At 43.0% G+C, this 25391-nt stretch overlaps 10 protein-coding genes across 10 annotated transcripts; 2 read left to right on the top strand and 8 right to left on the bottom strand.

Moving 5' to 3' along the window:
* Positions 1 to 83: 83 nt before the first annotated feature.
* On the bottom strand, positions 84 to 1069 carry Bfra_012017 (uncharacterized protein; the record flags this gene model as incomplete). The annotated part of the gene is made up of 3 exons (XM_037342339.1): positions 84 to 563; positions 617 to 802; positions 863 to 1069. 3 exons carry the CDS (start codon positions 1067 to 1069, stop codon positions 84 to 86), a joined length of 873 nt encoding a protein of 290 aa, XP_037187636.1.
* Positions 1070 to 2214: 1145 nt separating this feature from the next.
* On the top strand, positions 2215 to 4002 carry Bfra_012016 (putative dihydroorotate reductase protein; the record flags this gene model as incomplete). The annotated part of the gene is made up of 3 exons (XM_037342338.1): positions 2215 to 2232; positions 2346 to 3841; positions 3933 to 4002. The coding sequence occupies 3 exons, from the start codon at positions 2215 to 2217 to the stop codon at positions 4000 to 4002; spliced, it is 1584 nt and encodes a 527-aa protein (XP_037187635.1).
* A 327-nt stretch (positions 4003 to 4329) lies between these two features.
* Positions 4330 to 6455, bottom strand: Bfra_012015sa (putative chromosome segregation protein; the record flags this gene model as incomplete). Its single annotated transcript, XM_037342337.1, has 4 exons — positions 4330 to 5740; positions 5791 to 5900; positions 5951 to 6244; positions 6297 to 6455. 4 exons carry the CDS (start codon positions 6453 to 6455, stop codon positions 4330 to 4332), a joined length of 1974 nt encoding a protein of 657 aa, XP_037187634.1.
* Positions 6456 to 8219: 1764 nt separating this feature from the next.
* Bfra_012014 (uncharacterized protein) lies at positions 8220 to 9401 on the bottom strand (the record flags this gene model as incomplete). The annotated part of the gene is made up of 3 exons (XM_037342336.1): positions 8220 to 9136; positions 9232 to 9267; positions 9323 to 9401. The coding sequence occupies 3 exons, from the start codon at positions 9399 to 9401 to the stop codon at positions 8220 to 8222; spliced, it is 1032 nt and encodes a 343-aa protein (XP_037187633.1).
* Positions 9402 to 10458: 1057 nt separating this feature from the next.
* On the bottom strand, positions 10459 to 13297 carry Bfra_012013 (putative saff domain-containing protein; the record flags this gene model as incomplete). The annotated part of the gene is made up of 6 exons (XM_037342335.1): positions 10459 to 11144; positions 11191 to 12189; positions 12277 to 12917; positions 12968 to 13053; positions 13106 to 13198; positions 13259 to 13297. The coding sequence occupies 6 exons, from the start codon at positions 13295 to 13297 to the stop codon at positions 10459 to 10461; spliced, it is 2544 nt and encodes an 847-aa protein (XP_037187632.1).
* A 947-nt stretch (positions 13298 to 14244) lies between these two features.
* On the top strand, positions 14245 to 15706 carry Bfra_012012 (putative serine threonine-protein kinase csk1 protein; the record flags this gene model as incomplete). The annotated part of the gene is made up of 4 exons (XM_037342334.1): positions 14245 to 14312; positions 14374 to 14467; positions 14652 to 15623; positions 15677 to 15706. 4 exons carry the CDS (start codon positions 14245 to 14247, stop codon positions 15704 to 15706), a joined length of 1164 nt encoding a protein of 387 aa, XP_037187631.1.
* Positions 15707 to 16211: 505 nt separating this feature from the next.
* Bfra_012011 (uncharacterized protein) lies at positions 16212 to 16654 on the bottom strand (the record flags this gene model as incomplete). Its single annotated transcript, XM_037342333.1, has 2 exons — positions 16212 to 16394; positions 16544 to 16654. 2 exons carry the CDS (start codon positions 16652 to 16654, stop codon positions 16212 to 16214), a joined length of 294 nt encoding a protein of 97 aa, XP_037187630.1.
* A 1869-nt stretch (positions 16655 to 18523) lies between these two features.
* Bfra_012010 (uncharacterized protein) lies at positions 18524 to 20107 on the bottom strand (the record flags this gene model as incomplete). The annotated part of the gene is made up of 1 exon (XM_037342332.1): positions 18524 to 20107. One exon carries the CDS (start codon positions 20105 to 20107, stop codon positions 18524 to 18526), a length of 1584 nt encoding a protein of 527 aa, XP_037187629.1.
* A 1225-nt stretch (positions 20108 to 21332) lies between these two features.
* Bfra_012009 (uncharacterized protein) lies at positions 21333 to 21918 on the bottom strand (the record flags this gene model as incomplete). The annotated part of the gene is made up of 2 exons (XM_037342331.1): positions 21333 to 21788; positions 21841 to 21918. 2 exons carry the CDS (start codon positions 21916 to 21918, stop codon positions 21333 to 21335), a joined length of 534 nt encoding a protein of 177 aa, XP_037187628.1.
* Positions 21919 to 23000: 1082 nt separating this feature from the next.
* Bfra_012008ia (uncharacterized protein) lies at positions 23001 to 24476 on the bottom strand (the record flags this gene model as incomplete). Its single annotated transcript, XM_037342330.1, has 1 exon — positions 23001 to 24476. One exon carries the CDS (start codon positions 24474 to 24476, stop codon positions 23001 to 23003), a length of 1476 nt encoding a protein of 491 aa, XP_037187627.1.
* Between the last annotated feature and the right edge of the window lie 915 nt (positions 24477 to 25391).

The raw sequence follows: 25391 nt of genomic DNA, 5'->3' as shown, positions 1-25391 counted from the left end.
TCTGTACTGTACCGAATTGTTGAAAATTAGAGTAAAACATCGTCCTCCCTGAGCCTTCTTTGATCTGAATTAGATGTAATCGATCATTCAACATCAACGATTGAAATCTCAACATAGATCGTCATTCTCTTTCTTAAGCCATTGACCTGGTCGTTTGAGTATTTGTGAAAAACCTGCTGATGAAAATGCGGCTCATACTTCTTTACGTCGGAATTGTAAACCCAGACAGTCTCCAAGGTAGTAGTAAAAGCGTCCTTTTCTTTTCTGCATTGTGGGTTTCGCATTTTCTCAGTGACTCCTGGGGTATCATATGAGATAAGGCGATCCGGGTCGTCAGGGAACTGTCGTGCGCGCTCGACCTGCGCTCTGTATGATGGCGGAAGGTCGTCTCTATTGAAGCTCTTCTCGCAGCTGTAGATTTTAGAGCCCGGCAGCGCCTTGTGTGTAGGTATTTCCCTTGCAACATCCTCAGGCGAACAATTTCGGAAGAATGCTACTATTCTCTTGAAATCAGTAGCAGGGAGACTAATTTGAACATCTTGAAGAATGTATTTCGGGAAGAGCTACTCAATGTCAGTTGTTGTTACCGGCGGGATTGTGAAAGTGATGGACAAACGTTGTTGAAAGCCTTGTACATCTCTTTTAGCTCATCACGGGAGGCAGTGTCGACAATCTCTTGTTTCTTACGCGCAACGTTCAAGTCGTCAAGAATGTTATTTTCAAAAGCCACTTTCCGAAATTCAGCCAGCAAAGCTCTTGAAGCATTTGGGAACTCCTTTTTGAAAAGTGCCATATTATCTTCCTACAAGAGACATCAATTTAGCATTGAAATTCTCAAAGCTGGTCAAATATCAATACTCACAATCAAAATACGGTATTTAACATGAGCTTCCTCCCTTAAAATATCGATTTCTCTAAGCTTTTGAAAATTTTCATATCGGGTTGCTGTAAGTGCGTGTATCTTTGACTGCCAAATTTTCACATCTGGGTTCATGTCAACCGTAATTGTATTTTTGTTCATCCTTCTGATTTGATCCCCCTTTACTTTTGCCTCAGGTAGGTTCTCCATTGTGATGCCAGAGAGCTAATAAGACCTGAGTTGATGGCTTGATTGATTTGGGATAGAATACGATGAGAAAAAGTTGCTCATGTACACAAAATTAAGCTTCAGAATAGTTGTGTGGCAAAAGAAAACAAGAAGAGGATTTCTCGGAGCAAAGCCCCCTCCTTAAAGAATGGTCGCAATGCTCGCAGGAGTGAATATGAGTGGAACAGTCTCAATAAACTTAAGACGGTTGTATTAGTGAATATCGAATTTTGTTGAGTTGAGTTTTGATTTGTTCTGCACAGCTAGATGAACAGTGTGAAGGATATCATTGGGCACACATACTAGGCAGGACAAGAAACAACAACTTGAATTTAGGGTCACACGGTACATGAAAACAACACAAAACTGAGTTTTTATTCGCCATATTGAATCAAGTTGATTGAAATAAAATGGATGAAAGAGGAGCAAGAGCTCAGTGCCGAATAGCTTGCATAAGCCATAAATTATGAGAGGTATAAACGTATCTTGAAAGAGAAAGGAATAATGCTCGAGTGGATCCAAATAAGCTAGGAGAGGGGGGCCTAAGTGTAAAGGAGAACCAATACAGAGTAGAGCGTAATATTTTAATTAGAGAAGAGAGGAGTGCGAAGAAAGAAAAGAGAGAAGCAAATGAAAAGAGACTTCTCCTCTCATTTTATCTCTATAACGCTCATCTAAGAGATACCAGCCAAAAGAGTAGGCTCTTGATCTTTCTAAGATACATCACTTCCCTCCCTCTCCAACCTTCCAGTCAGTTCGATGCAAGAAACCTACCATTAATAGGAGAAAAGGTTGGGAACTTTAATCAAAACAGTAGCAAGATAGAGCCTGAGCCAGGTCTTGCTCTCCATCTCATTTAAAGGTCTCGTCGCCCAAGAGACTGAGCAAGAGAATCACACGTCATGGATCATAATCATCATTGTCGAAGATAGAATGAGTGAGTGCGAAAAGGCGATGTTTGGAATTGATGTCGAATATCACTGGCCAGGTGATTCGTGGCAATCAGTATTCAGCAGTCAGTTGGTGGCCAGAAAGGCAATGCGAATCTACTAGCACGTGATCAATTGTAAGATCTTGACTCCGTGAAACATCTTTACAGAAAGACCTTCTGTTAAATTCATGAAAACATGACCGTTGTGTTCGTTGTGTTGATATGCTCAGGGTAAACATCAAAGATCGTGGGGTTGGAGTGGAGTGGATAGCTTCCAACGGAACGGAATAACAACTCACCCGGAGCCAGATTAATTATTACGCATAGAACAACATTTTTAAACATCCCCGTGAGCAAGCAATCCGTCCCTCCATTTCCTTCGTACCCGGACAGACATTCAATATGTCGAACCCTCTCTTGCGCACTCTGCGTACATCGCGACCAAATCTCTCCTCTTCTCCATCCCGTATATCTGCCAAACGCTTCGTATCAACCACTACCGAAACATCCCCAGTTCTTACCCGATCGAAGAATCTCCTCGTTGGAACCTCGATAGCTCTCGCTCTCGGCTTTGGCTACCTATATATTACCGATACCCGAGCGAGCGTTCACCAATGGCTTGTGGTTCCCGCATTACGTGCCATATATCCCGATGCCGAAGAGGCCCATCATGTAGGAACCAAAGCTCTCAAAACACTCTACTCATTCGGTCTCCATCCCCGCGATCGAAGCTTCAGAAACGGTAATACAGATAAGGCAGATTTGAGCGTGGAAGTATGGGGACAGAGATTACAAAATCCAATTGGTACATCTGCGGGGCTTGACAAATTGGCAGAGGTTCCAGATGCCTTGTTTGCTATGGGTCCTGCGATTGTCGAGGTTGGCGGATGCACACCACTTGCTCAAGATGGAAACCCAAAACCTAGAGTTTTCCGTATACCGAGTCAGAATGCTTTGATCAATCGATATGGACTCAATTCAAAGGGTGCAGATGATATGGCTATGCGATTGAGGGAACGGGTTCGTTTGTATGCATATCAAAATGGATTGGGTGTAGGTGAAGATGCTGAGAAGATGGTTTTGAATGGAGAAGCTGGTGTTCCTCCAGGAAGTTTGTTGGACGGGAAATTATTGGCGGTACAAGTTGCCAAGAATAAAAATACCAATGGTGATGACATTGAGGCCGTTAAAAGAGACTACGTTCACTGTGTCGAGAGATTGGCTCCATATGCCGATATTTTGGTAGTCAATGTTAGTAGCCCAAACACCCCTGGTTTAAGAACTTTACAAAAGGTTGAACCATTATCCCGAATCTTAGAAGGAGTGGTTGGGGCTGCCAAATCCGTAGATCGGAAAACAAAGCCTAGGGTTATGGTCAAGGTATCACCTGATGAAGATCAAGACGAGCAAATTGAGGGTATCGTTGAAGCTGTTTGGAGAAGTGGTGTTGACGGTATAATTGTCGGTAATACTACAAACCGAAGGGACAAGCTTATCCCAGACGATATCAGAATTTCCGCCAGAGAAAGCAGGGTTCTTGAAGAACAAGGAGGATTTTCCGGACCACCAATGTTCGAGAGAACACTGTCTTTGGTCAAGAGATATAGAGCTCTACTCGACCGAGGACCACCACAACAAGATACCACTACTGAATCAAACGACGCTGGTCTTGTCTCCACCATCGCCGAAAAGGCAAAATCTCTCACGGGCAATAAGACAAATGACCAGAAAGTAATCTTCGCTACTGGTGGCATCACGAATGGAAAACAAGCACTAGAAGTCTTGAATGCAGGTGCAAATGTCGCCCAGGTTTACACAGCATTGTAGGTGTCTTACCCCATTCTAACCATCACCTCCATGTGAAATAAAACAAGAGCGCAAACATCTCACAATGTATACTAATCTATCAAATAGGGTCTATGGAGGTGTTGGCACAATAACTCGTATAAAAACTGAGATGAGCGACGAGATTTCGAAAAAGTAAATAGAGTTAATAAAATAGTAATATACCCAAAGTTGTACATATTGTTCAAGCGATGAATTCATTGAACTCAAGTTCCAATAACCTGTAAATAAAGTGTTCGTTCAATTGAATATTCGCGTCACATATCTCGTTAGAAGTAGGCACAACTTCAATACGTGTTTGGAACTGAGTCATTTGGTAGTCTTGATACGGGGTATATAATATTTAATTTACGAAAGAGTAAAAACAAACCCGCTCAAACGCCAATGCCCCCATTTTCCCAATGAGACTTATCCAAGTCCGATTTGAACATATCACAACTAAACTCCTACTCTGTTGAACTTAAGTTCAGACGACTTCCATTGCTTCCAGACAAGACAACGCCTTCATGCCCTCGGCCTCGAATGCTGCTACCATTCGCTCGCATTCATCAAGAAGCTTTCCTTGAGCAACCGTTGCCGTATGGTAAATCCATTGCTCCACCGACATTTGGCTTTCCGCTTTGGTTAGATTTCCTGTTCTGAGATTCGACATTGCTTCCAAGAAATGCTCATGTTCTTCTTCGCCGAAAAACATCTCAGCATCTACGGGTTCCCATTGCTTGGTAGTTTTGGGTGCTATAGAGCCTTGATTTGGAGGAGTGTTAGGTCTTTCAGGAAACTGGTTCTCCGCATCAGAAGATTGATGTTCTGTGTCTGAAAATTGGTTGTCCGCGACTGAAGATTGGGGTGGCGACAAGGGGGGTGGAGATCCGGGTGGAGATTCTAGTGGAGACCCTTCCATCCAGAGCAAGTCCGAAGCTCCTGCCTGATTCTGCAAGTCTGTAAAGGTGGGTGCTCGTAGTGGTGCAGCTGATGCTTGAGGAATAACAACTTGTGCAGTACTAGCCCTTGTAGTACGTTTTTTAGGTTGGGGATTTGGAAGGTCAGGTTGAGACATCTCGTCGTCACTTTTCCTCTTTCTCCCACGATTGGAAGATGCTGTTGGGGCTTTGGGAGCCTCAATTGGTTCGACTTTCTTAACCGTAGCCTTGCGACCTTTGAGTGCAGATGTCTTCACTTTTGTTGTGGCTGTAGACATGATACTGTCTCCCTCTGCATCATTTGCATCATCTGTATCGCTAGCGCCGTCAACGGCGGGCCGTGTAGATAATTGAGCTAAGGCGGCCTTTTTGGTCGGGGCCTTTCGACCTTTAAGTACCGATGTCTTCGCTTTCGTTGTTGCTGTAGACATGATACTGTCTCCCTCTTCGGCAGCTACATTGCTAACAACGTCAATAGCTGGCTGTGTAGATAATCGAGCTGAGGCGGCCTTTTTGGCTGAGACCTTTCGGCCTTTCGGCCCAGATGCTTTGCCTTTTGTTGTGGCTGTAGACATGATGCTGTCCCCCTCTGCTTCATCTGCATCACTAGCAACACCTGCATCACTAGCTACATCTGGGTCACTAGCTACATCTGGGTCACTAGCTACATCAATAGCGGGCTCTGTAGATAACCGAGCTGGGGCTGCCTTCTTAGCCGGCGCCTTTCGACCTTTGGGTCCAGATGCTTTGCCTTTTGTTGTGGCTGTAGACATGATGCTATCCCCCTCTTCAACATCTGCATCGCTAGCAATAGTAACAGCAGATTGTGTAGATAAACGCGATGCTTTCGATGTTCTGCCCCTCTTAGTAGTTGATTTTTTCAAGGCAAGTTCTGAGTTATGCTCGTCGATAAGTATGAAGAAAGGACATTCGGGCGATCGGTTAAAATGTTCATCCCTGTGAGAAAAGTTAGCTTCGGTAGTCAATGGAGAGATGTCCAAACATACAATGGCTTGTCGGATGGCTCCCATCCATCTAATGCCAATGAACAATAAGTACAAGTAGCCATATCATTCGATTCTGCGGTTGGAGTATATTTCCATCCAGCGTTGACTAACTGTTACCTCGTCAGTATAAATGTTGTCATGAGTAACAGACAGTCCATACCTGTTTAGTCTTGCATTTCCAACCCCTCTTTGCTTCATGAGGCCATTTTCCTGCAAATGTCGCAGTTCTAGCCTCGACCATTCTCAAACTGGCGGGAAATTCCCTGCTCAATTCTTCATCTTGTGCCTCAATCGAGGCAACAATCGCCCATCCACAATTTGGTGAATGCTTTAGATGTTCTTTCAATGGATCATCACCTTCCTCCCAGGCATCAATAGATCTATGGCAGAGAAAACAAGCGCAATTGTCAGGATTGGCTTGCGAAGGATAGTAAAAGAAACCTGCTTTTGCAAGCTTTGCGCAAAGTTAGCGAGCGGCAAGTAAACAAAGATAGAATACTTCATACTTCTTCTGGTAGCAAGGATTTGTGTGGCCATTTGAGACTTTTTGGAGCTCTTGATCCAGTGGTCGAAGTCCGACGGCCAGCAAGAGGTTGTGCGTTACGGTAAGATGCCACTCTACTTTCAAAAGTAATGTAGCCCGGGGCAACATCGTGAGCAGCCATTGTAGCAACACGCGTCGCGTCGACAGATCCTTTTGGATATTGCAATGCAGGTATTTTGTAATGCGAAATAATTTTTAATCTGATGAGCTTGAGCTGAAGTTTATCAGCAGTGGTAATTGACGCGTTTTGTTATACGAAGCCTCAAGAATTGTTTATTGTCGTGGGGAGAAAAGGTTGGATTCGTTGATATGTTTATTGAATGTATTCTGCCATTTCGAATAAAAGCGGTGTAAATCGTTAGCCGCCTCTATGGTTAGTAAGACCTCCCTTGAACGTTACGACATAGCTTAGCAGTCAGCCTATCACAGAAAACTACAAGAACTTTATTTTGTCTACAATAAATCTTCACTTATTCAGATTCTAGGTACTGTACTGTACTGTAAAATGGAGTACAGGGTCTTAATTGTCTAATTGATGATGCCTCATGTACATATCCAATCCTTCAACTCGAGATTGTGTGAAGGAGAAGATCAGCTATTCTACCAGTAAAATAGTTACATAAACGTCTTCGCCCCTTCATTTCAACTTTGTATCACGGAGTAGATTAGCTAGTTCTATTCTATTCATAGGTCTACTTTCTTGAATCCCTCATCAAGCACATGAAAATTCCCAAGGCTCTGCTCCAAGTTAGCTCAAGAACTCGGCTGCAGCCTGCCTGTAGTATCATGATATACGATGTTGAGAATCTTTCCCCTACCACTGCTTTCTCATGTCTTCCCTCAAAATTACAATGTCATGAAATAAGAAAGAACTCACAAAGTCGATGGTGTAGTTAGTACCAGGCAATAGAGCGCAGTTGATATAATACGGCATGGCAGTGATGTTGTGTTTATACACACACCATCTTTTCTATATCCAACCAGCATTAAGCCGTCGCTTTTGTGATGCTCAACCCCAAGATTTCAATTTCAATTTGAAGGGAACTATACCATGTGCTGTTCTCTTGACTACCAAAAACCGTCTTGTCTATGCACATACCTGTCAAAACATCGCACTAGATCCTCACCAAAGGTATCTATAACGAAGTCCCATGCGTCAAATGTACACGTTTCTCTAACCCATCCTCTGTTTCTTGGCCGGACTCTGAAGCCGCTTTTTTGTTCCTCTAGACTAGTACGCAAGTTTCCCCTTAGACCATCGGGATGTTGAAAGACTATCTATCGAGAAAAAGTTGTTTCGTGGGATGAGAATTGAGTGATAAGCTCGAGTCCTTCTCGTGCTTGCCACATGATATACTTCGGCCTAAGATACCTACACCTGCCATGTCATTCACTTAATAGGTTCTAATATCTGGACTTTAGAGACGACTGACCAGTGTCCCCAAGAAAGGCCTTCAAAGTAGTTTCCTTCCAAATATTGATATGAAGACTAGAGGTTATAAAAGCAAGAGAGTTTGTATCAACCGGATGATCAACTAGTATCACAATCGAATTTGAAAAGCATCTGGCCAAGTTGGAGTTCATTAAGAAACTATAGCCCCTAGAGAATATCATTGATTGAAATTCGTCGCAACCTGAATATCTCCGCAGCCCAGTATCCGCTTCAAAGTCCCCATATTATTTGAATAAATCAAAAAAAGTCTTCGCTTCCCAAATGTCTTCATGCTCTCATGTACTGTATCCCAAATGATTGAGCAGAACTAAAATCATCGCTTCCCAGACGAACCGTGTGTGAGTGAACTGATTGCCAGCGCAACCCTCACAAAAGCTGAAAAGAGAATTTCATACTCAACGATCGCCGTATCCCCAGATTATCACCATTAGTTCAGTTATTATGGAACAACTCTTTGGCCTTTTCCAAGCCCTTCTTCAATGCAGACTTACCCTGGTCATTATCACCATATCCACCAGAGGTTGTCTGATCATTATCATCATAATTTCCCTCTTCAGAACCAGACTTGGTGGATCCATAACCACTGGAGATTTGGCTGTCATCACCACCATAACTACCAGAAATAGCATCATCACCCTTTGCGCCCAAACCTTGAGAGCCACTCTTATCTCCACCATATCCACCTGAAACATCAGAATCAGCAGTAACATTATCACAGTATCCAGAAGAGCTAGCTTTGACTCCTCCAAATCCATCAATCTTGTCATTATTATATGAATCACCTCTGGCGCCAGTGGCAGAGCCAAATGCATCACCTGAGGATGTGACATCATTGTTGTAGCTGCTGCTTGTACCATCTTTTATGATGCTGCTGTATGTATCATCCGATGTCGTATTGTCTCTTCCAGTGCTACCATATGTATCCTCGGATGAGATGCTGTCGTCACTCAAGCCACTTCTTGTATTGTCGTTTCCGATGCTGCCATATGTATCATCAGATGATGCATTGTCTCTTTCATTGTCTCTTCCAGTGTTGCCATACGCATCTCCAGATGTGGTATTGTCTTGACCAAATCCACTGCCTGTATCATTGTTTCTGGTGCTACCATAAGCATCGCCAGACGAGACATCATCATCGTTCAAGCCACCACTCGTGTTATTGTTCCAAGTACTGCCATAGCTATCACCAGATATTGTATCATCCCGACCAATGCCACTGTTTGTGTTGTCCTTCCTGGTACTACCATAGCCAGCCTCTCTAGTGCTACCATAAGCATCAGCCGACACATTATCAGTATCATCACCACCTAGAACACCGCTCGTATTATCTCTTCCTGTACTACCATATCCTGCATCCTGCAAATCAGCCCCACACTAAATCACGTACCATACCATGTCCATATTCTCATCAAAACAGAAAGTGAAAAGGAGAAAAGATACATACCACCAGGCTGGCTATCATCATCCCTACTTCCATAACCTGCCGCAAGTTAGTAATTGGAAGTAGAGCGGAAAGGATGGTGAACAAATCATACCACTCTCCTGTTTCTCACCGTAGGTATCAGATTTTCCACCGTAACTGTCAGATTGCTCTTCGTTTCCGTAGCTGGACATGATTGCTTGTGTACGACTGGATTTGGTAATGGGAATGAGGGATTGGAAGTAGTATGTATGGGAAAAGGTGAGGGATCGTTGTTGTTGTTGTTGTTGTTGTTGTTAAAAGTTATGGGAAGTTGTAGAAGGTTGTAGAAAATTGCGAGAGGTTGTAGATATCAAGAAGTTATCCAGAGCAAAGTCGATAATTTATCAGAATCTCAAACCAAATCGAGAGCGGGGTAATATAATCCAAAATCCATCTCACAACTTTAGAAGGAGCAACAAGGGCAGTGACGTAGGTGGTTTCTATATCCATTCACAATTCCATATCCCACACTCGTTATCAAATGTTACATACATACAGACACCGTCTCACCACACGATTCTCCGAGAAGTTCCATTATCACAATATCACCGTATTAACCCCTCATTGCTAAATCGTGTAATGGTTCTACTGTTCCCAATTCATATCTATCTATCCATCACTAACAGAATCACAACCACACTCCAATCAGAAGACTCCCCACGAGCCTTATTATCCATAAGCCGCTAACCCATCATACCACCTCATTCCTTACTCTGTTCTCCAAATTCAAAGCTGAAAACATCTTTCCCTAAACTAAAGCTTGATAATGTTTCATGTAAAATATTCCCACAATGCCGTTCTAAACAAAGATAATGTATATCATGAAGAAAGGAGACTGTGATTTGATATGTGTGTAGTAGCTTTCAATCAATCCATCGTCACAATTCGCATGATCAAAACAAATAGACAAAAAAAAACCATGTCATAATCTCAAATAAGTTGGTTATTGAGTATATACATACATACATATACTACACTACAAGAAGAAAAAAGAAAAAGAATAGCGTGAAACGCTAGGTATCAACTCAAAGAAACGCTTCCACCATGCTCCAACCATTACTCTTCCACCATGCTGTGAACCCTCCTGTGTGCACCTATGTACTTTTCAAATACTCTTAAAGAGCATGCAAAAAAAGAGAAGAAAAAACAACTCCTGGAAAAGAACTCCTTTCATTCCTGAGTCCTCAACCTTCAATCCTATCCCTTTTTTCATGCTGTGCTTTGTCTTGCCTCATACGCCCCATTGGCAATCTTCCTACTAGTCTCAATTTCCACCCAATTACCTGCTGTTGGAGCTAACGATTCATCTGCAAATGGATCTGACTCTTCAGCACCTTTAGCTGCTTCCAATCTTGAAATACTGATGCCACTACCAGAAGTCGGGCGTTGAACTTCCCATCTGGCTTCCGCATGACCTGGTTGCTGAACCGCGCCATCTGAACCGGAAAATAAGGCACTCATTTTATGCCATTCATGACCGAGAGTAACATCCCCAAGACGCCAAACAATAGCGGACTTGTCACGGTAGTGAGTACCAGAAGGTTTGGATTTACACACGGCTGCTCCAGCACCTGTGTATTTACCTACGATAACAAGGTTGTTGAAAGTTATAGCATCCGAGGAGAAAGCTGGATTGAGGGCATACTCGATAATTAGACCAAGCTTATCACCAACTGGTTTCCACGCCGGTTTTAACAATAATGGCGAATAACCAGCCATATCCTTATCATCAATGTGCACTCGGTAAGTGAATGCGGGCGATGTTTTGTGTGATACCGACGCAAGGTCTACTGTAAACTCATCGGATTTCTCTGCAGATACTGGATGAATGAATGTTCTATTAGGACCGATAGCCTCTAGAGCGGGGAAGTTGTTGATTCTGATTGTTTCGGTTCCTATGCACGTTAGACTTTGCAGCTGCATGTGTTGGGGCTGACTTACCTGAAGCTGGTAACGAAGCATCGTTTGGTGACGAGATATAGCTTAAAGCAATCTCCCCACTAACCTTAACTGTCTTCACTGCTCCGTTTTCTAGTGTGGCGCTGACAGTCTCTATCATTGACGCATTGAGGCCAGGGCGATGCATATCAGCATGTTTGACCACAACATTATTGGAAAGAGAATGCCCGGAACGAATTGAATTTGCATCAGATATACTTGGCGCAGCATGGCCATGCTCCGAAATAGCTGCAAATGCTGCAGCACGTGCTCCTCCGGGTGAGAAAGCCGGCGAAGGAGGCAAATTGTTTTCTATGCTACTGACATCAAGATTGGGCGAAGGGACATAGACTGTGTTTCGAACATCTCTTCGACCTCGGACGGTACCGACTTTTCGACCAGGAGTGGTCAATTGAGATGAACGCAAAGTATTGGCAACGCTTGACAATGCAGCTTGTGCATCTGCATCTTGCTCGGGAATCGGTTGATCTCGGATGTCAAGCTTAAACTGAGGTTCATTTTGCTCGTGAGCTTCATTAAGAGCTTGCGATATAGGATCGTTCATGGCTGCTGGCACCGAGAAGCCTTCAGAATCTTTTTGGGCTTCTTTGAAATGCGATGGAGGTGGACCCGATGGTGGTTCCACTTCCGACAGATCCATCATTCCCGGACTTGGTACACCGTTGGAAGTAGCTGGTCTAATCGCATCTGATGCGTTTAATGAATCTTGACCCATGCCATGAGAGTTGCCATTAGGTTGCAAAGTGTCGCGATTAGATGGCGATTCGGGAAGAGCAGAAAGTCGGTTGTCTTGTGAAGAGGAATCTCGCAAGTTGTTTGATGAAGTATGAGGCGAAAGGGTTGGTCGTCCTGAACTGCTGTTGGAATTGCGATTCAAACTGGCGAATCCCTTGTTCGGTGATGGGGCGCGAGCAAATCCTCCATGAATGCTTTGGCGTCGACGTTGAAGCATCGTGCCAAATCGGCTCTTTAGCTTCGACTCTAGATTTTGTAAGTTAGCATAAACACATAATCATGTAGAGCAGTATTCTCTGTAGGAACAACAATAATTCAAGAGCTTTAGCTTACCACCAGAACCTTCTTGTCTTGATATATCACTAGCAGCTGCTGAATGTGTAGACCGTGGAGTCGGCGGAGGTAATGGCATTATGCCACTATCTCCAGCGCTTGAAAGTTGCCTGACGGGCCGCTCCATGACGGGCCTTCCCGCGGTAGATGCTTCAGACCAATTCCTAATTTCCTGGGCAGTATCTACCTCCAACAATGCTGTTAGGGTTTGCTCAACGGCCACTCGACTTCTCTCAATTCTATCGGCTTCGTGTGTTTCGAATTGCGTGAGGACATCGCGGAGGTGGTTCAATCGCCTTTCATCTACTGCTTGAAGACTCTCATATATGAATGGAGCTTGTGCTTGCCATTGTTGCTCCGCATTCTGTAATTTGGCAGCTGCATTCTCCACCTTTTGCGTACTTGCTTTCCCCCCCTTCCTACTGAGCTTTTCCGAGGCATGTTGCGCATCTTCCAACTCCTTAGCCATCGCCGCGAGATTCCCTTGTATTGTTGTCATTCCCTGCATTTCTCGATTTTGGGTAGCGAATTGTCGCAATGGTTGTTCAACATCCTTGGAGATTCGTTCAGCCAAATTGTGATGAGAATCCGCGATCGATTCGACCGAATTTACAATTTTCCTCCATGGTGTATCGAATACCCTAAGTTCCGGTTAGTCAATGTGGAAACCGAATGTCCCAACATGCCATACCCCAAATCTCCCCCAGTTTCTTGCAAAGGTTTGCGCGCAAGCTTCCGGAGACCGGAAGCATATTGTTCTTCTACTTTGCGGCGCTCCTATTGAATGTGTAAATAATATGCCACCGCAGCCATCCGATAGTATATATACCTGCAACCAATCCGCGATTTCCGTATTCACTTTATTTATCTTCTTCACACGCTCATTAAGTTTTGCTGCAGCTGGCCCTGGTTGTAATCGATCCTAGAATTAAAGAATTAAGACTTGGTGTGCTGTGATTCTGTGGAAAAAGGAATAACTTACCAGCATAGCCGGATACTCTTGTCGGTCTACTGCATCCATATTTGTGATTTGTTGTAATCCTAACTTCCCAATGAGTTGATCATCTAGTGTGACTAATGATTGTTCATGTTCTTCTTCTTTGTAGGTAAGTGGATGTCGTTGCAGTTGTACTTGTTGTCAAAAGGAATGAGTGCAGAACTATTTCTTGTAAATATAAATTGGTATGTCAAGTACGCTTTCTCACAAAAGGTACTAGACAATATAATATCGACATATGATAAATATCATGCGCTCTCGGAATTAGAAGTTCTCCACGATTCCAAGCTCGAAGGAGTGAAAGCGGCTCTTTCTCTTTCTGGAATTGATTGGTCGATGCTTTTCGGTTGCTTCCATCCATACATAATCCTTGTTGGAGAATCATGCAAAAACAAAATGAACAATGCAAATACTTGCTGCATGCTCTCCTAGGTGCAATTGGAGGAGCACGTGATGTATCACCTATTCTTCCTGTACGAGATGGTGAAACCTTATATCATGGAAGGAGGTAAAGGTAAAGCAGACCAAACCGGTCTGAAGTAACAAGTCAAGCAGGTAATGCTTATCAAACCTGTTGCTTGACCAGATACTTGAGGAGAGAGACAAAAGGGGAATAGTCTGGACATGCTGGATGCTCTACTTGTTAGCATCCATCGTATCGATCATCTAATGTCTAATAACATTCACGTATTCACGTATTCACATATTCACATATTCACATATCCACATATCCACTGCATTTGACCTCCTCATTCACAACACTGTACTACTTTACATGCTCAACTAGAGACAAGACTTCTTACATTCTCAATAAGACACATCCGAACTTTATCCGAAATCGCGAGAGATCATCTCCTGTCTAATACGAAGTAATCACCTCGGATAAAGCATCTTTACTGAGGTACACAGTCTGCACGAGAGCACTATCTAAATCTAGTTTATCGTTGTTTACATCATCTCAACTCAACAGTATGAGCTCTACATCAGATTGGAAGCATGATTTGAAAGCTTCTGAACGATATGATAATATCTCAAAGCTGTAAAGTGGCACCACTCCCCTTCAACAGGTAAATTGACATGGCTAATCTTCCTAATTATAGAAAGAAATATCTCTCAGTCGGTGGTCTTGGCGGCAACACGCAGAAAACTGCATTTGAAATCGAAGCAGAGGCTTATAATTCTTCGTCATCAAGAGTAAGTTCATGGTTTCAAATATAAGCATTTTATGTCACGTGAGCGATACAGCTTTCCCCTTTTCTTATGATGCTGTTCTGCTTGTATTTTTTGTTCTTTGTAATTCGCCGGGAGAACAAGCTTCTACTCTTGAGTTAAGTGGACGTTCAACTTATTGTAACGATCTCGCTGATACAATACATAGGCCACCTACGATGATTTGTGTAATCCTTCCCAGCAAAATGGTGAAGCCTCTTTATCAACAACATTGCCAACACCCAAAAGCCCCGGTATCATCATAGGATCTTATGAAAACTGTCACCATATATCTAGTGGTGCTGTCTCTCAAGTTTATAGGTGCGATACTGAAGAGGCTTCCTATGCTTTAAAAGTGATAACAGAAACTCATAACATGGAGCCACATTCTCCCACTCGTGAAATTGCTATTCTCAAAAAGCTCTCACATCCTTCAATAATATCACTTATTCAAACAATATATGATCGAGAATCAAGATTAGTTCTGATATTGCCATATATGCCACGCACATTAACAGATCTACTATCAAAAAGTAGCAATGGTCTCAACACACGCACAACTAAAAAGATCTTCAAGCAAGTGTTATTCGGGCTCGCATACCTTCATGCAGAACAAATCATTCACCGTGATATATCACCATCCAATATTCTTTTACCTCAGGATATCGATGGTCAAACTCCCGTTGTCATCACCGATTTTGGCACCGCATGGCACCCAACCATCTCCTCATCTGCTGAGCCCTGTGACCAAAAATGTCTTGAGGTTGGTACTACATGCTATCGCTGCCCCGAAACTCTCTTTTCTAACACGGCTTACACCACGTCTCTTGATCTCTGGTCCACGGGTGTTCTTCTCGCTGAATGTCTCCGCTCGCCTCCTACCCCACTCCTTGAAAGCCGACGCGGGGATGAAGATGGTAATCAATTGGGTTTGATTTTGAGTATGTTCAAAACCTTAGGGACGCCAACTGCGGAGACATGGCCGGAAGCAATGAAGTGGAAAACAAACCCTTTCCAGTGGTGGAACATTTTCCCGAGTAAACCATGGGAAGAATTATTACCAAATGCTGAGGATGATGGAAGGGATTTGGTCGCAAGTCTGGTTGTGTATGAAAGTGGCAACAGAATGACTGCGGATGAGGTGATTTACTCCAGAAGAAAAGTAAAAGCAATTCGCTAACCCTTATTATCTAGGCATTGAAACATCCATTTCTCTTGGAATAATTCAATCAAAATATAAGCAGCTTGGTTGCGGATTTACTTTCACAGATACGATAGCTGCCGAACCGGGTTAAGTCATTTAATGCTTATTGCCTCTCACACTTCAACTCATGTCTCACATCTCATGTTTCACGTTGACCAGATTCATCATTTTAATGCCCCAGAGATTGACATACTAGTACCTCAGAAGTTTTTTTCCATTGCTAGCTAGGTAAACCGATCATCTAAAACGAAGGCGACATTGTTCAATCCCAAAACAAAGTAAGAAGCACCACTTCGCATGCTCAAATCGTGATCACCCGCCCAACTTCCTTATAATCCAAAGATCCCAACGAAATCGCCAAGCCAAAGTAACCACCCCCTCCTACCCCTCAACTCCATATCCAAACACGCTATCCACTAACAAATCCACTTTTCCTTTCCAATCCATCTTTCCTCCCCAAAGCCCCGCCATAATATCCAAACCCCTTCCCACCACCCAATCCCACAACCCCCTCTAACCCCCCCTCTAAATAACAACAATCGGTGTCGTAAAGTAAGTCTGATCCTGACAATCCGTCTGATGACAACACGTCATATTCGCCGCGTCCAACGCTGGATAACAATCGATTCCGTATGGATACGGCGCTGTATTGTTTCTGCAGAGTGTGCCGTCGGTGGAGGGGTCGTATTCGCAGCAATTCCAGTGGCACTTTTTTGGGTTAGTTTTGTTTGTTTGAATGGAGAAGGGGGGTGGGGGAACAAGAGCGGGAGCGAACAAGAGTGGGAGGGGGAGGAGAGGAGGAGGGGATGGGGGTGATGAAAATAAGGAAAGAGAAAAAGAGCGGAAACAAAACGTACGGTGGATTGATCACCACCACCACTACCATTGAGAGGGATACCCTGGGGAACAGAAAAAACAGCGCCTGCGAGGAATGCTGCGGCGATGAGGGCTTGAGTGAGGAAATGCATTTTCTTATTAAAGTCTTTTTGAGTGTTTGAACTTTCAAGATGGATCTAATATCAGCAATGTGCTTTTCCCAAAGTGATGCGAGGGAATCTCTGTCTCTATATAGATAGAAGAACTCTCTTCGACCGCTTCTTCTCGGGTAAAAAATCACAGGTATACGTACATTCCTCCCCATCAACCGTTTTCCTTCACCACCCATGCACAGCCATTTATTCCCCAGAACAGGAATGTGGAAGTCAATTACCGAAAAGTGTTTCATTTCATTTCATTTCATACCTTTCTTTCTTTCCTTTATTTCCCTTCCCCCAAAGTTGGGAAATCAGAATCAGAATCAGATGAGCTTGGAGAATGTACGATTGTGGGCCGCGATACAAGGGAGAAGAAATGTACGGGATAGATCGGCTACAAGTCTCGAGATTATTTGCTGCGGATTTGGGGGTGTCTGGATTCTGGATTCTGGGATTGAGGTTTTGTGTCTGGATGTTGAGTGTTCATACGTGTATCGGTATCGGTATCAGTATCGATACTTCGAATTCATTTTTCTTTACTAAGATATTCGAGTAGAAATTTCTTAACTAATATATCTAAGTTGCCGCCCCTTTTCAATCTCTCTATCCAAATTCAAACTTCCCACTCGCACATCTCCCACTTCACCACCTCAATCTCCTCAAATCCCTCAAGCCCCAACTCCCACAAAAATTCCCAATTCATCCAATTCCAATCATGCGAAAGTACATATCCCACATAATCCAACATATCCACACAGCAAGCCGAAACCCAACCCAGATTCAACGCCTCCACACTCCTCATGATCAGGCAGTAACCATTCATCGATGATACAGCCTGTTCTTCAATCATCAACCCCAGATATCACAAGATCTTCGAGTATTGAAAGAGGAGTGACATGCTGTAGATCTCCTGATAATCTCTTAACAGATCATTTCCATTTTGCATTTTCGTGTTTTACATGTCACTCAAGATACCGAAGAATACCGCGATATACCGCAAATCTTGATACTTTTATGTCGAGCTGATCTAGTGGTATTCCGAAGTTTTAACCATCGAGTAGGAGTTACTGTGTATTTCTCAGCCGTGTGAAGTTATATGTCTGAAGAAGTACCGAAGTAGAGATATCATGATCCTATCTCGTTTTCTACATTGCAGTCTTCTGATATAATAATGTCATTCTTTTCAACAACACCACCCAAAGGAAGAAACTTACAGCTAAAATCTCCTGTTTCGATGCTTCTACGATTCAAGAGTCTCACCACAATAGTCATATCACATCCCCAACTATCCACCACATTCTAGTCAACAATCACTGCTTCTCACGCATACAAGTTCACATACACACACACAATCAACGCCTCAATCAAAATGATAACACCATCGCATTAATTCCAGGGCCAGCCCAGCTCTTAAGAGACAACTCCATAATGCGCATCTCTTTCATGTCTCGACTCCTTGTCTCCATGCGATGCCACAAATTCGCACCGCTAATTACTCAGTATTTTCATTACTGGAAGAATGATATCCACTACCCTTTGCCCATCGTTCATTACCATTATCCATTATCCATTTATGATTGACCATGTACCATTATCTATTAACTCATGAACGAAATATCTCCATGGAATAGATTGTCTGCAGAAGAAAGAAATCGAAAAATAGTGCACCCGGTAACCGTCTCCTTATCCATAATCCATTCCCCATAATCCAGAACGCGCAAAGAAAAACAAAGGAAAGAAGAAAAAAAAAGTCGAAAAAAAAAACGTCTGATGATATCAAGTCTCGTGTCTATGTCAGTTACAGTAATGGTCCAGCCATATGATAGGTTTTCTCGTATCCATCTCGTAGCAATATTGTTCAATTCAAATAGCATCGAAGTCGTATTCAATAGTATGTTCAACAGATTCGCCAAAGTTGATTCCATCGGCGATAAAAGTATTGACCTCATTGAGGAGATCGTCATCCCACATTTGACTCTGGGGTTGCATAAAGTCGCAACCACTGGTACTGGCGTAGCTGTTGAGCTCAAGGAATTCGGCAACGTCGCCGCTGATCTCGAAGTCCTCAAGATCTTCCTCTATTTGTTCAAGGGAATTGTTATTGACACTTGAGCTCATCTTGTTAGCGCCATGACTGAGATTGCGGTGTCGGTTACGGCGAGGCTTGGGATTGCGAATGGGAGTTGCTGGGCCATGTTGGTCACCACTTGAGTAGCTTGTAGGTGTAGTTGGACTCATATTAAAAATCATGTTGTAACCGTCGAACGAGGACATGGTGGGTGTTACTGGACTCATCTTGAAACTCGCATTATTGTCGCCAACTGAGTAGTTGACAGGAGTAACAGGACTCGTATTGAACGCGGCATTGTTGTCGCCAAATGTAGATGATACTTTTCTTGACGAATTTCCCATCCGACTAGAAGAGCTTGCATAACCACTGTCGTAGTCGGTTCCCAACGTACCAGTATTTTCGGCACCATTGTCGAAAAGATGATCTAAGATACTAACATTCCAGATATCTCCATGGGTGGTGCACTTCCAAGCACTACATCGGTCCGCAGGAGCTGCCGTATCTCTTAACTCCTGAATCCATCCTAACTGGTCAACTGCGCCTCCCGGCAAAACCTCCCAATACTTCTTTTTGCGGTTGATGATGTCACCAACAAAAAGTCGTACGACCGGATTCTCTCCCAGCTTGTCGACCCTGTAGACGCGAGCTCCAGAAAGAAGAAGCATTGGAATACGATGATCTGGATTGTCTGTCTGTGGCAGAACACGCTTGCGACCACTGTACAATGGCTCCTCAATTGATTGTCGGGAGTAGTACAATGTAAATTGGCGAGTCGCATACTTATAGTCAGCTTTGCACTCCTGTACACAGGTAGGAGACTGGCAGCAAAACACAGCCACATGCTTCAGGTGCGCATGTGGATGCATAGGATCAACAAATGGCACCTTTGTAGATGACTTTTGAAACTCGACATGGTCGTTTGTGTTGCCGAGGCGGAAAGATGAAGGGGCTCCAATGTGATCAATATGGAATGAATTGCAATCCTTTGGATCAGGGATATACTCAGCAAACTCGCTATTTGGCTCGTATTGATTTGCTGAATTAATCGAATATGAATCTGGGACGGACTCTGGAAAACTTGAACTCAGATTGAGTGAAGGATCAACCTCCAAAGAAAATGGGTGATTAAAATCTGTGGCGAGAGAAGGATTGATGGCGTTGTTTTGCATCAACTGTGGGTCAATTGATTCTTTCAGGCCATGCTCAGCTTGAGATTCGCTATCTTTTTCGAGGTTAGAATTGAAAGGAGAGTTGAGAAGGGAATTCTGTAGAGGGGTGATGGGGTTTAAATGAACGATAGTGGGAAAGATATCCTCTTTCTCAATGAGTCCCTTACTCTTTGAGGAGGAATCAATTGCTTTAGCTCTGGGTGCCATTGCGTTGGTGGTTCTAATGGTTGTTAATGATTGTGGTGTAATGATTGTGGTTGTGAGGGAAAAGGAGAGGAAGCGAAGTCGCTGAAGGAGGTACAATATGTGGGCGATCGCTTAGATCAAACTTCATCAAGGTATCTAGAGGGTACTGCCTAGCCATCGAGAGTGAATATTCTATATGTCGTCATGACTCCAAGGCACAAGAGATTCGGAGGTTGCCGTGCTCTGCACTCAGGCCTCAAAGTGTCATTCAAAATGCTTCATCTTTGTTCTTGATATGACCATTTCCAGTGATTTTGAACTATGTAGGACAGATATTACTTCCTGTGAACCTAAACTACAAATTCATAAGTCGACGGAAAGAAAGTAGCTAGTTTTTGAGCACCCGGAGGGTGAAGAAAAATAGTATCAAACTCATGCTCTGGAAGCTCACATCATGCAAAATCAGTGTGATGGAAAGCACTTCAAAAAAACGTCCAAGTGTCTTTGTCATTGTACTAGCCTTACTGGTACTTTGAAACTGAGGGACAGACAGGCCAAGATAGTGACAAAACGTAACAGTCAACTCACAACAAAGAAAGACTAATCATGAGAAGGTGAATATGAGAAGTGGTAGTCTAAGCTCGGGTAAAAAAGCTTCAAGTGAATATTGAAGGTGGTCTGAGTTTTATAATAGGCAGCTCTTGATAGGCCATAGGCCATCTCGTACCTTTTTTGTGCTAGTCATACCTTCTGAATTGGAGCTTCTGTTTCGTCAAGAAAAATCCCTCGTTAGGTACCCCGTGCCTTCTCTATTGGATATGAGTGCTCCTCGAAACTCACTGTTGACTGAAATTGACTACCAGTTATATCTTTGCAGCTTCAGAATCGAGTTTAGTTCTTTGTTGTCCCTGCATCTTCAGTATTCATTATTTAGAAGACGGAGAGCTTTGATTTATGTTATTAGTCAGGAAATAGGAAAGACTGAAAAACTGGAAAACTGGAAGCCAAGCACGAGAAAGAGTCAAGAGTGAAATAGAAACGAAAGAAGAAAGGCCTGAGAGACTTTTAAGTAGATCTAAAATTGGATTTCCAGTGCCTAGAGCCTCATAGTAGTATAATTCTTCAGATTCTGTACCGCCAACCACAAGTAGTTTACCCAAATTACCATTATTCCCCAGATTGCCCCGATTGCCCATTTTGAAATGACCTTCCCTCAGATTACTTTCCTCCAGACAGATCAATATGACTACCACCAAGATGTTCCTGTCTTCGACCAGGAGCTACACCTGAAAAGTGACTTGTATCCCCATTCCACACACGCCCACTCCAACTCCTTCCCAACATTGGGAACAAACATGCCCTGAAGCCATTCCGGCAACACCGCAGGTTCCAGAGGACGACTCAAAAGGTGTCGATCAATCTCTACAAAAATGAGACGGCCATTATCGTCAATGGACTCGACTAGAAATATGACCCTATAGCCAATCTCTACTCGAACCAAATACTGTGTTTTGCGCATTAGAGGCCCGAGACGTTCGAGAGCGAATGGTGGTTTATGGACGATTCTTCCATGGAAAGCTGCGAATAGAAAGGGAAACCAAGGGTCAGCCATCTCTGGCAGATCTCCATGATAGCGCACGAGAGGTAGTTTCTTTCCCATTTCTTCGATATCCTCGATTCCTGGAGGAAGAGTGGTGCGAGCCTGGTAGACCGTCTTAGTTAAGGATGAGCGTGCCGAAAGACAATATACTTACTTTCACAAAATGATGCAAAAATACCTTGCGAAGCGCATGCAAGTATGCTATATTCTCACTATTCTTGACTTCCATCATGTTTGAAGGTTGAATTTCCGGTCTGTGGAAATCGTACGTGTCTTCAAGAGATACATGTGAGGTTGATGATTATTTAAGGATACAATGCGTCGGCTGCTCTTTCCCCAAAATCGTCATTGAAAGGCTAATACACACACTAGAATTGAAAATAACATACTACAAGGAAGATCTCACACAGATCTTCGAGTCTTTAGTGTAAATTTCGAAATCAAGATGGACGCCATTTGACGCTTCAGAATCACATAAAGCTTCTGTTCGCAATCATCACGTCACAAACTTGTAAGAATTTGACAATCACATAATTCTCTGAATGTAAATTCTGTTTATCTAAAATTCCTTTTGCTGCAATATCCATACCATGAATAAAGGGTGCCGCAAGTAATCCATGCACTAGTACCTCAATGTCCCCATACCCAGGTATCAATTATCTCATAACACTGTCGATCCCCCAAGTTCCAACTATTTTGTGAAATTCCAGCCGAGACTTAGTAATTAAAGACACTATAGAGTTCAATCTTACCTAAGTATTTCACTAAAGCAATGATCAAACTTATCACATACTCGAATAAACAAGAGCCAGCAAATGGGTCAGGTCACGCATTTCTTGTGCAGATATGATTTCTCTTCAAGATTCGAAAGGGAAAAGGGCTATTTTCCCCTCCAAGTGTCCTCGGAACAATACATTCTGTGAAAAATATCCGTGAAGTTGACTTCAATTCATGCCCACCAAGATTTCGTTGCCTGAATACTTGCACATAATGTTATGAGACCAAATGATCTTTCAAGAAACCTCAACTAGACATCTTTCAAGACTTACACGGATCTTCTCGCTGTCATCTCATAGCCACTGCATGACATACTTGTACAGGTAAATCCCCTAGTGATTAGGTATTTGACCCTATGACAAGTAATAAGACCTCACATCAACAGGATAAATATATCATGAAATATGCTGTGCTGTGTTCTGATTGAGGCTAAAATACAGCAAAAATTGCCCGCTGTTTCTCAAATCCATCTCAAATTTCTCATCCATCCAGCCGCCATTTCGACGAGTCAAAGAGCGAGTCGCTAAAGTACTCTCTCTAATCTTGGAATTGCCAGTTCTGAAATGCATCTCGTCCATCTGAATCAGAGTTCTGTGAATTTTCAAAACTAGTAGCTGAAATGCTCTCATTTTGAACTACTGAAGATTCGAATTGCTGAATTTGGTTTTCTTTTTCTTCATCGCCGTTCCGACGAGTCCCAGTTGGTGGAATGCTCTCATCTTTGAGTACGGAAGGTTGCGGTTCTCCAGCTCTATTCTGTTCTTCTGAATTATTGTCCTTATCAGCACCAAAATCGATGAATGCAATGCTCTCATTGTCGATGGATGAAGAATTTTGAATTCCCAATTTCGCCTGCTCATTCGTGGTGTCTGTGTTGGCTTCTTCCGTAATTCCTGGTAGAGCATTTTCGCCTACGAGAGACTTGCTATTATTCATATTCTCCTCAAGCTTCTGCGTGACTCGGTCGGCTTCTTCAATCGTTTGTCTGCTATCCTCCGTTGCACATTCAAGTAGACCCCCTGAAGATGCCCCAAAATTGATGCCAAAGTTCCCTACCACGTTAGCCCCTGAGGTTTGAGAATTTTGAGTTTTCGCAAATTTCTTCAGGTCAGCATCTTCTTCATGCTTCCTCTTTTCTGTAGATGTCATTCGTTTATACAAAATTACACGCCACCTAGGATCCAGTTCATTCTTTGAACCACACCTGCATGTCATGCGAATAGTCATCGCTTCGACGTTCTCAACACGTTTGAAATCATTCAAACCTTTGGTCCTGAATGTTGATTGACATGAACGGTGACAATCATCGGGATCATTCATTGAACAATCGAAATGACCTGGATAGACTCGAAAAGGTCCACCAAATAAGTGCCAAAGGATTATGTCACGAACGTGGGGAGATTTTGGAGTAGCTGGGTCCCAATTTCTGGGTAACCAGAAAGACGTATTGTATTTTTCTTGACTATTTGCATCCTTTCTGCCTGGCATTACAATTCGTATCTCGAATAAGTACCTCGGATCGGATTTGTCCTCCAAATCTTGCCCCCATTTTTGAAACGATGTATGTTTTTCGTACCATTTGGGATTCTTCTCCTTTGCTATCGTTGTGTCATTAACACGCTTTGTTATGAATTCAAGACATGTTTTGAGCCTTTTATCAAGATTATCAAGTGATGGAGACTCGACCACCATTGTAGTCTTGGAACACAAACCGCAGTTCATCATGGGAACGAGATTTTTTATATTGGCTGGCGGTGGTGCTTGTATGGGCGGCCTGAGTGCGATAGTATCCTTTTCCATCTCAACCGCAACTTTGGGGCTGAATGATACAACACTACTCACGCTTTTTATGGATGAGGCAGTGCTGTCTTTCCTATCAGTGCCATCATCGGCCTTCACAGATACTATATTGCCATCTTCAGTGAATTGGTCAACGTGACCCTTGACAGGAGGCTGCGAAGACTTTCTAGATTCGTTTGGTGAGGACAAGGAACGACCAGAGAAACGAGGCATGGCTTTGACGACTTTGGAACCGGGGCGATGGACACAGTTTACACAGAGTATCTGAGCACGAATTCAGATAGTGGCAATGCTGAAGTTTCGATTGGTTTGTGGATAATGGGGATATCGTGAAAGGTGATTGCAACCACTTTCTAATTTCCGCAAAGAACGGCTATTAGCAAGGCAATAATTCATAACAGATAGGTAGCCTCACCTGCTAAATAAGTAATATTTACGGATGGAGTTTGCGAGTGAGTGGTAAGTATGCTATTCCAAGCTTATAACGAATGGGTTGAATTTTTGTTATAATGAGATGTAAATTATCAAAGGAAAACCTGTAAATAGAAAATGGGAAAGTATGTATGTATGGAACCTTTAATTGCACTCGCTCGAAATAGAAGGCTCACTTATTGCTACTGAATTGCATTCCTTGAGCAACCACGTTCATTGACAAATGCTTCACACCATGATTGGCAACTACAACATTGTACCAAGCCCCTTCATACCTTCCGATAAATGATTGATATCGTGTGATCTCATGCCATTAAATATCATGTTTGTAAAATTAATCGTGGAATAAAATCATCAACTGATGTTCTTCCTTCGTCTTGGAATAAAATCCACGTTTCTCTCCATCATCATGTCATTTCTTAAATCTCAAAGTTATTGAAACTCATTCATACATATATCATGCCACTAACATGCATCCACTACTTCCGAATCAGTCGGACAATGCATAATACATACTGCTCATAAGAGCAATCGATTACTTAGAACTTCGAGCATTGGCATAGCCAAGAACATTCAACGCAACAACTCTTCCCGTAACTCAACACCACGCTGGCATCATCAAAACTCGCAGCAATCAACCCCTTTTCATATTCTAATACTTCCTCATCTCTCCAAGCAGTATGAGACCACATTTGT

Source organism: Botrytis fragariae (assembly GCF_013461495.1).
Source record: "Botrytis fragariae strain BVB16 chromosome Unknown tig00000260, whole genome shotgun sequence".
NCBI classification, from domain to species: Eukaryota; Fungi; Ascomycota; class Leotiomycetes; order Helotiales; family Sclerotiniaceae; genus Botrytis; species Botrytis fragariae.
This window is presented reverse-complemented; position numbering and strand designations above follow the sequence as displayed.